At 35.8% G+C, this 10,094-nt stretch overlaps 1 protein-coding gene across 2 annotated transcripts; it reads left to right on the forward strand.

Moving 5' to 3' along the window:
• Positions 1-445: 445 nt before the first annotated feature.
• On the forward strand, positions 446-2,213 carry LOC105230296 (pyridoxine/pyridoxamine 5'-phosphate oxidase). Of its 2 annotated transcripts, none has more exons than XM_011210994.4 (5): positions 446-575; positions 703-759; positions 821-977; positions 1,044-1,500; positions 2,000-2,213. In XM_011210994.4, exons 1-5 carry the CDS (start codon positions 461-463, stop codon positions 2,063-2,065), a joined length of 852 nt encoding a protein of 283 aa, XP_011209296.2. In that variant the 5' UTR covers positions 446-460; the 3' UTR covers positions 2,066-2,213. The 2 variants fall into 2 exon arrangements, with proteins under 2 accessions (XP_011209296.2, XP_011209298.2); XM_011210996.4 differs by having other exon boundaries at positions 507-607.
• Positions 2,214-10,094: the final 7,881 nt, after the last annotated feature.

The raw sequence follows: 10,094 nt of genomic DNA on the forward strand, positions 1-10,094 counted from the left end.
TGCAACTACTTCACAAAAAAAATGTTTGAACCAGCACATGAATGTAAGGTGACGTTGTTAAAGAGGTTTGCAAGCTTATAAATCCACGCTTCTGTTAAAACTGACTATGTTGAGTTAAATCGAGATACTGCGCATTAACTGTAAATACTGTAAATCAAAAACTACTCGTAATTTCCGAATAAACAGTTCTTATTTCATATAATAATCGGATTTATGCTCTTAAAATACAAGTATACTTAAAGTTTTCTTAACAGTGTCTGTTAAATGCATTAACATCGACATTTAACATGTCCCTGTTAGCTATCTGTTTATGTTAAGAATTTAATCTAAAAAAATTTACCTTTTAATTCGCACAGTGTATTCAACTATACGGCAAATAAAGTTTTCAAAAAAGCTCTCTAGTTAAGAGCTTAACTTTTGACGTCAGCTGTGTGTGTCACATTTGAAATGAAAGCACAAAATGGAACTGTCAAAAACAGCTGGAGCACAGAATGGAATTGATAAACGCAATTACACTAGTAAACAATTACACAGCAAACAACCGAAAAAGCAGTCAATCCACACACACTCAGTAGGTAATAAAACAGAAAAAATAAAATAAACAAAAGTAAGTGTTATCTGCCGCAAGACAGCTAAACTCCGCTGTAAATTTATACAACAATTAACCTTACAATCACCTTTTCTACGTTTTCAACCGATTAGTGCGACTGCAACAGTTACTAAGTGTGCGTAAAATGTCAACGTCAGTAAACTTATCAGGTATTCATTATTATATGCGCAAAAAATATCATTCTAACTGAAAAAATTAAATATCTTACAGCGCTTCGCCTGAAATACCGTGAGAAGAAAGAAGTTTTTCTAGAAGAAAATATTAAAGTGAAGCAACCCATAAAGCTATTCCGCGAGTGGCTAGAAGAGGCGGTGAAAACCGAGGAGCTGCTCGAACCAAATGCCGCTTGCTTAGCAACAGTAAATAAGTAACAAACTTTAATATTTTTCAGATTCTATTAGTTACATACATTCACATATTGATTTATCTATAGAGACGGCAAGCCCTCTAATCGCTTTGTGTTACTAAAAGATGTCACCGACGAAGGCTTTCGTTTTTTCACCAACTATGGCAGTCATAAGGCTCAAGACATTGACGGTAATCCAAACGTGGCTATGACACTTTATTGGCTGCCACTACGCCGTCAGATACGTATTGAGGGCGTGGCTGAGAAGATATCCAAAGAAGATTCACTCACTTATTTTCATCAACGTCCGCGTGCCTCTCAAATTGGTGCCTTGGCTAGCGAACAAAGTTCGCGTATACCATCCCGTCAGCATTTGGATGAAATCGAGAAGGAAATCAAAAACAAATTGGGTTCAGATGGCGAAGTGCCACTGCCCAATTGGGGTGGTTATCTAATACGACCGCATACCATTGAATTTTGGCAGGGACAAACCGATCGCTTACACGATCGCATACAATTCCGCCGTGGACCGGAAATTGAGATGGTAAGGTTTTAGCAGAGAATGCTAATGTATGATATAAGCTCGAAGATAGTGACTAAATGCTAATGAACATTGTGTGGATTTTACACTCTGCTATGAAAAAACTGCAATTTAAAATTATGACAAATGCTATACAGTCCTAATATAGAATTATCTAGTTAAAACTTTTGGAAAACAATGGTTTCAGTATGATTAAATATCGCGTAGATTGGCTAAGTGGGGATTGTCAGGTGTTTAATTTACTATTGATATTACGATCATATTGATCTTTGATCATTGATATTACTTTCATTTTCACCATATTTTTAGCAGAAGAAAAGGGAAAGAGTGTATTTTTAGTTTCGGAACATTTGCCCTTGTTCTGACCAGACGAACTCTTCTTAAATATATAAAGATTAAAAAACTACTTTAGAGTGCATTGTAATAACTTATATTTGCTTTCACCACTTTCTCAAAATAATTATATTCAAGCATATCTGAAAAGAGTATGTTTTAATTTCAGGAAGTCGATGGCAAGTTGACACATAAAGGTGAAGACGGTTGGGTCTACGAGCGATTGGCACCATAGGCATGACGCTGGATGTGGACTAGTGCTGTGCTGTGAAGCTAGACTATAGCCAAGAAAACGGAAATTTTGTTTTTGTACTAAAATAATTTGTATATGTAAAATTAAAAAGTAACGATAATAAAATGAGGCACAATTCCATGTAAATCAGTTTGAAGAAGATTTTTAATTACAAGCTTCCAAGCTACATAATACGCGCAGTGTTTACGAAAAAACGGTAATTTTCATTAAAAATGTTTTTTCATTTGTCTACATAAATCTCTCGCCTTCAAATAGTCCGTAATCGATGTTATGCATTTATGCCAGCATATCTACCAATTGTCCCAAGACTTCTGAAAGTCGATTATTTTCAACTATCCACTTTTGAAGGCTTTATATGAGCCTTTTAAGGTTCTCTTTATTCTTACAAAAAGTCAAACGTAACATTGTATGGCAAATATGTAGGCTAGGGTAATGTTATAATATTTTTTCTGGCCAAGAATTCATGAACAAATTGTTTGATAACAAACAAAAATAGCCAAGCTTATAAAAACTCCCCTAAAAGCTTCGCCTTAAAAATCGCTCACTCGAAAACTGTTTCTAAAAAATTTTTTAAAGAAACTTCAGGTAAGCTACAATTTAGTATGCACTTACGTATATACATACCTATATTTATTATATACTATATAACAAAGCACAGGCAATGAATATTTGGAGCCTTAAAGAAGGGCGAGAGTTGACGTACGTTTAGACAAAATTTCTAAAAGTATTATATAACGCACATGTATTGTTATTTTTGCCTTAATTAAAAGTTACCCGTTGGAAACCATTCATAGTCTCTGCTAACAATACACGCATGCATGCTGTGTTGTAGAATTAGAAAAATTTGTGAACAAAATGCACGAAAATAGATTTTAGGACAGTAAAAATACTAGAAGGGTATGAAAAGGTCGATAAGACGCTAATTGGTGCAAATTACTTTGAAGATATTTTAATATTGCATTGCGAATTTAATGCGTAATCGTAAGCCCACTTGCATAGGAAACCATAGCAGCGTACCCTTGGCATTCAATCACGAATTGTGCTAAATTTGTGTGCAGAGAATTAATCTTTTTTATCGCGGTAGGTAGGTAGGAGTGCAGCACTGTTCGTAGAACCTTCTGTATCTGTCACGTTTCATCTTCTCTCTCAAGCCACTTTGAGGTTTCGATGAAGCTACTTATGTCTGATATGCTTTATTAGAAATCCATTCAAGGTTGGTGCTTGATGGATTCCAAGTGTTTTGTGTCGGATCTCTGCTAGAGCTGGGCATTCACAGATAAAGTGGAAAATTGTTTCGTTGTTCCCTGCTATTCCACAGCCTCGGCAGATGTTGTTGTAGAGCATACCCATTTTGGACGCATGTTCCCCAAATTACCAGTGTCCTGTTGTGGTAGCTGTTACTCCGTAGATAATTTTCCTTGAACTATTTAGTAAGTCGTTGGTTCTTTTCCCGTCTTATGTTGGCCATTATTGTTTAGTTATGATGCATTTTGTAATGTTTTTCCATCTGTTATTTGCAACTTGTTGAAATTGTCTATTAATCTCTCCTTTGATCGAACCTAGCCGGCTTGGTATTAGCTCCGCCTCGAATTCGTTAAGGAAAGCTCCTACCTTCGCCAACTTGTCTGCTTTTTCGTTACCGAAAATGTTCCTGTGACCGGGAACCCAGATCAAGTCTAGTTGGAACTTGTCTTTTATTGAGCTTAGTGCTTTCTTGCAGTTGTGGACTATACTGGAATTTGTCATGGGCGAAGACGAGGCCAGGAGCGCCGCCTGACTATCCGTAAATATAGTTGCTTTATGTATATTCTCGTGTTTTTCCAATCGAACTTCGCAGGCTTTTTCTATGCCCAGTGCTAGCTGAGTTCGATAGGCGTATAGAGAGAGATATGCCTAGACCAGCGGAGAATACCCCCGTGCCTACTCCGCAGTTTATATTGGACCCGTCGGTATAGACTGAGATGGTATCCTCCTCTTCTATTGAACCTCCTCTCCATTCTCGTCTAGATGGTATCCTCACGTGGAAGTGACTATTGAAATCCAGCTTTGGGAGAATGTAGTCAGATTTATTAATGGTGCGCTTTTAGGGTTACACTATGCCCGTAGCTCTGCTGATTCCAACCACCCAATTCTTTTATTCTTATAGCCGCAAAAGCTGCTGTTTTGTGAATAAATATGTGCATGGTTAGTTGATGTAGGGCCACATTGAGCGCGTCAGTCGGACATGGCCTGATTGTACCAGTAATACCCGTACATGCTGCTCTTTGTGTTACATTTAATTTTCTAATATTGTATTGTTTGTTTAGCGCTGGCCACCATACCAGAGCTCCATATGTAAGTATAGGACTTATGACAACCGTATACATCCTCATAATTATATTAGGTTTGAGGCCCCAATTCTTGATGACGATTCTCTTGCAAGTATAGTAGGCCATGTATGCTTTATTTATTCTTTTTTCTGTATTTATTTTCCAGGACAGTTTGTTGTAAATCTCCACCGCCAAGTATTTAGCTGTGGGAAGTAGAGTGAGAGTTGTACCGTTTAATACCGGAAGTTGAAACTGAGGGATTTTGGTTCTGCTTGTGAATAACATCAATTCTGTTTTATTCGGGTTAGCTCCTAGTCCATTGTTCTTAGCCCATAGGTTTAACCTTCGTAGTGCTCTTTCCATAATCTCGCTGACTGTTGAAGGAAACATGTCTGATACCAACAACACTATATCGTCTGCATATGCTACTGCTTTCACTCCTCCACCGTTTAGTTGGAATAGTATTTCGTTCAGCGCTACAACCCATAGAAGCGGAGAGAGGACCCCTTCTTGAGGCGTCCCTCTACTCACATAACTTGTTTGTGTTGCAGCGCCGTTTGAAGCTATAATCTTTCTATTCTCAAGCATCGATAATATCCATTTGCCCACAGTGTCATCTATGCCACCATGTGCCAGAGAATTAATTATCGCATTTAGTTCTATGTTATTGAAAGCGCCCTCTATGTCTAGGGCAAAGGCTATGTTGATTTCATTCATTGCTTTTGGATTTTTTACTTGACTTTTTTACCGACATAATATTAATAATATAGTATATGTATATCAAGATTTTTCCTTTATAATGAACAGATTATTCAGAATTTAAGAGCTAGATGATGATATGGTTAGATATTTTGGAACGATTTTATGAAACAGTGGCATGTTCTGAGTGTATCAGTGGTCAATAAAAGGCCACAGGGTTCAGCACAAAGTTCCATAGCAATTCTGCCCAAATTATCGCTTGTACGAACGATTTTTTTCACAATTTTTTTTTAATTAAAGCGTGCCTATCTCTTTCTATCTCTCTAATGCCGGAACATCTGAGGCTAGTGAAGCTGAATTTGTGATTTTGGATCATTCTTTTAATAACCAAATGAAATGCAAATACCTTCAGATAGAATCTTTATAATATCATGTTATATTAATCCTTACACTTATCACATTAGGAAGAAAACCATTGAAATCGTTCAAACTTTTAGAGAAACATGTTCTTTCGAATTGAAAATTTTGCTGACTGCCTTTGGCTATTACCATAATTCTTGAGGCAAACTGTCACTTTGGCAGTCCCGTTATCAAACTGTACATTCAAAGAATCTTGATAATAACTAGATATTATCTAACAAAGCACTAATGCTTTATAACAATAGTTGCCCAATTTCAATAACATAAAATACAATTATTATTCCAAGTTTTGTAAGTGTGTTGTACTTTTCGTTCACTCACCAGCCAAACTGTCGCCTCAATAGCCTCGTTATCAAACAGTCGTCTTGCTTTCATGTGACACGTGACAAGTTACACAATAAGTAGGGTGGCGGTTCCTTCCGACAGTTGGAGCCACCGTACTCTCAATAACTTTTTGGCAAGTACCCTCGGCATAGTTCTTTCTTTAACGCCGCTTTTGCCAAATTTTTGTTTTGCTCGCGATTGACAATATACCATACATACACGTACATATGTATATGTCGTTGCATTGGTGACGCCACAATGGACGTTTTTCAATTTCCTTACAACAGACAACCGCCGTGGGACTTTGAACTATTTATGTAAGTGTGTAAATGCGTGTAAGTATGTTTGATAAGAGTAGAATAGGAGTGTCTGTAATGAAATTGTCCTGAGGCAATAACAAATGGCTCTGCAAAAAGATGGCACCTGTGATGGACGCGACGCTAAGGAGCATACAGCAAGGAATTGTATGAGGCAGCAGAAGAGCCAAAAAGGAAAAAGCGTGAAAAGCGTGAAAAGAGAGCAGCAGCAACCTGTTTGTGCATGCGCACATTGTCGCCAAAACTCACTGCTTCTTGCTCGTTTTGGGTGCATGAACCTTTGAGATTTTTTGGATTTTTTATCAACAATACACTCTATAGATATATATGTATATATACAAGTATATACATATATATATATGTAAAGCGTGTTAATATTTGTAAATTGTGAGTAAGAGACATAATTTTGCGACAGCAAGCCGTGTGTAAAAAGTAACACAAAGAGCGCGTACACAAAGAACAAAGTAAAAAGCCGACAAAGTTTCAAAGAAGGATAAGGGAGTGTTTGTGTTTTTCGCTATTTTTTTTTTACAAGATTGCCATTTTCCATTGATTTCGAAATAACTTGCATTATTTTAAAATATTAAATAGTGATTGGATTGCAACAAACGGTTTAACTTGTGTATGATTTGATAACTTTTTTTTTTGGATAACTCAAGCCTTCAAAATTTGTTCACAAGTGCCTCAGCCACTTCTTTTTCATCCCTGCGGTTTTAATCACAAACTCTAATTGAGGCTTAGAAGCAAGCATTAGTTATATTTTCTCCACTGATTGTAATCGATGCACAATCTTGCTGCGGAGAGTCCAACTGAGTTTCATCCTCATATATAAACCAGAAACGTTGCAGGTGGCGATCATGGACTTAGACTCTCTTAGACTTTGAATACCACGAAATTAACTTTTTTCCACTGTAACAAAATTGAGAGAGCAATCATTTTTGGCAGAGTGTTTTAGCCTTTCGTTGATATACATATATTAAGATACTTCGTAATAAGTGAAGCAAGGCGCACACCTTTAAAAGTCATCCGATAGATGAAAACACTTTCAAAGAGCTATGTTCGGTATCAACTTGCTTTACTTCTGTATTATACTATAAGAAGATTTTCGATAAGATAAAGCAAAAAATGATGGCACTGCGATGAAGTACTAGAGCCAGTAAAGAAGTAAAATTGATAATATTTATCCGGTCAAAAAACAAAAATTCTTTTATCAATTGAAAGCAAAGCGGACCTAAGCTAATTGAACGATTTGTTTAAAAGCCAATGAAATAGTGACAACTCTGTGCACCACACAACCAATTTCACCCCGCTCCTGTCCTTTCCATTTTAATTTTCTTTTTTCCTGCCTTGAAAGTGCACAAAAGCAACAGTCACGCGCAGCAACAGTCGGCAAACCCGCAAACAATGCCGATTCAGCATTATTCGCTAATGTCCGGCTTCGCAATGCGGACATGGAAGGCACGTTTTTTCGATTCCGTTTTAGCCATTATATTCGAAATTGTTCGCATTATATTGAGTGGGAGCGCAGGCAGGCATCCTGCCAGGTAAACCGGGCGACACGAACGAGAGGGTTGCGTGTGTAGACGCTAACAGCCGCAGAAGAGAGTAGTGAGTTGTGTACACCAGCAGTGGCTGGCTTCTTTATTGGCAGGGCAGGAGTGCACAACACACACGACGAGTCAGCAGCGTAAGCAAGGGACGCGAAGTAACAGCAATGAAAACGCAAAACTAGACAGTTGCCCAGTGGCTGTAAAGCAAATTTGACTACGATTTTTGCGCTGCTTAGTGTCTTGGTGTTTTCATATACATACAATTTTTTTATAAAAACTTTATGCACTAATTTAAAATAATTCTAAATTAGCTTAAGCATACCTCAAGTAAAAACTAGATTACTGAAATACAATTGCTAAATTGATTGAGCGGTGTATCTGTGCCAATCTAACAACGGTTTGTGGATGTGTGGATGCTTTAGTGTTTGTAGTGAGTGAAAATTTTAGTGCTAACTTGAAATGGAGTTTTGCTGAATTTCTGCGTATACTTAACCAAAAGTGCTACCACTAATATAATAAACATAAGAGCAAAGCTTTTAAGTGCTAAGTGCGTGTATGTGCGTCACAAAGTTGTTGTTTTAACGTAACATTTTGCATTAAAAAAATCTTGCTAAAAATATTTTACACAACTAAAACTAAACTTGCTATATTTCCATAACTGCGTACGCCCTAAAGTAGGCCACAAATTGCTTTCATTTACGGTGGTTTGCATCAGCTGTGCACAACGCTCAATTTATTGTATTACTGTTCTACTAAATATTACCAAAACTTGTGCATTTTACAACAAAAATGTAAATGTAACTAAACAATTTTGCTTATAGCCACTTGACCAGGCCTCCTACACTGCGCGCTTCTGCCATTTGGTTTGTACAAAGCTGTAATGGCAACATAACGAAGTTATAGTTCAAAAGTCAATTACACAAACGAAATTCGCTCACTGACTGCCAACGGCAAAAACCAATTAAAAAGGTTAAATTTTCGGTAAAGACAACTAAAACTGTTTAACACACATACATATGCGCATATGTACAAGTGAAAAGGACATTCAGAAGCGTGCGTAAAATGAAGTGAAAGAATCAGCCGACAATGAAAAAAGGAAAATTCTAACACAGCTGAGCACGAGGCACGGCCACCTGCGGCTGCTTGTCACGTTTGTAGATATGTCAACCGGCATGTAGAGGTAGAATACACACATACACACGCGCGTACAAAGCACACAGCCATACAAGTGGGTAATATGCACAAATTGCTGCATAATTCGAGGCGCATTCATCACTGAACAATGAAATCAAAAGGTTGTATTTCAAACCGTTATTATTGGCTACACAAATTAGATAACATCGTTAAAGCGACGGTTTGAAATTAATTAACATTCTTAAACAAATGTCACACAAAGCTACGCGATTGGAAGAAATGTTTGCATAATTATTTGGGTATGCGAAAATTTAAGAAAAAAAATTGTTTACATAAAAAAGTGAAGTGAGTATTATGAATATGTAGTTATGAAGAGGAAGTAAAGGTGTTTTTGAAAGAACAAATGGTGGTGTTCAACATTGCCGCCTTCATAAACGATTCGCAAATAATAAATTTTCGACAATTATTGTGTGTGTACAAAAAATCACACAAAAAATCATTTAGTGAAAAAAATAATATTAACACTATGAAAAAATAAAGTTTTATTTAAAATTTAAAAAAAATTTCAGTTTATTTTGAAGTTTAGTTTGGCGAAAAATCATAAAAAATTTATCATAATTTATAAAAGTTTATTTTTGAATAAAAACATTTCCAAATCACCTTAAATGTAATAAACCGTTGCTTTAGCTTATTTAAAAGAATTAACTATAATAGAAAGAAGTCAAATAAAAATCAAAGATTTAATAAAATTTTTTTAATGTAAATTGTGCACGAATTTGATTTAAAAAAATCAGTTGAAAGTGTTATCATGTCAAAAAGAAAAAAAAACGTTATACATTTTTCTAAATAATAGTTTCAAAAGACAGATGGACAGGCGGACAGTGCTAAGTCGACTTACTCGTAGCTCATTATATATATGTATATATATATTTTATAGGGTCTCCGCCGTATAAATATACTCTTTACGAGGTATAAATATTAAAAACTTCAATAAAAATGTGTACAAATTCTTTAAAAATATTTTTATGAATTAGATTTTCTGTTATGAATTAGAATTCTGTAAGAACTCTTAAAAATATGCTCTTACCTGTATAATAAAAATGAATTAAAAACAATTTTAAATATTGCCAAGCGTTTATTTTGCTTAAAAATATATGAAATATATTTAAGCAGCAAGAACTTAGTAAGAATTTGTTCATAAATGCTAATAAAAATATTATTTTGATTTATTTCTGTTCAAGTTTAGCTCTCTTGAATA

This window comes from Bactrocera dorsalis, chromosome 2, assembly GCF_023373825.1.
Source record: "Bactrocera dorsalis isolate Fly_Bdor chromosome 2, ASM2337382v1, whole genome shotgun sequence".
Lineage (NCBI taxonomy): Eukaryota > Metazoa > Arthropoda > Insecta > Diptera > Tephritidae > Bactrocera > Bactrocera dorsalis.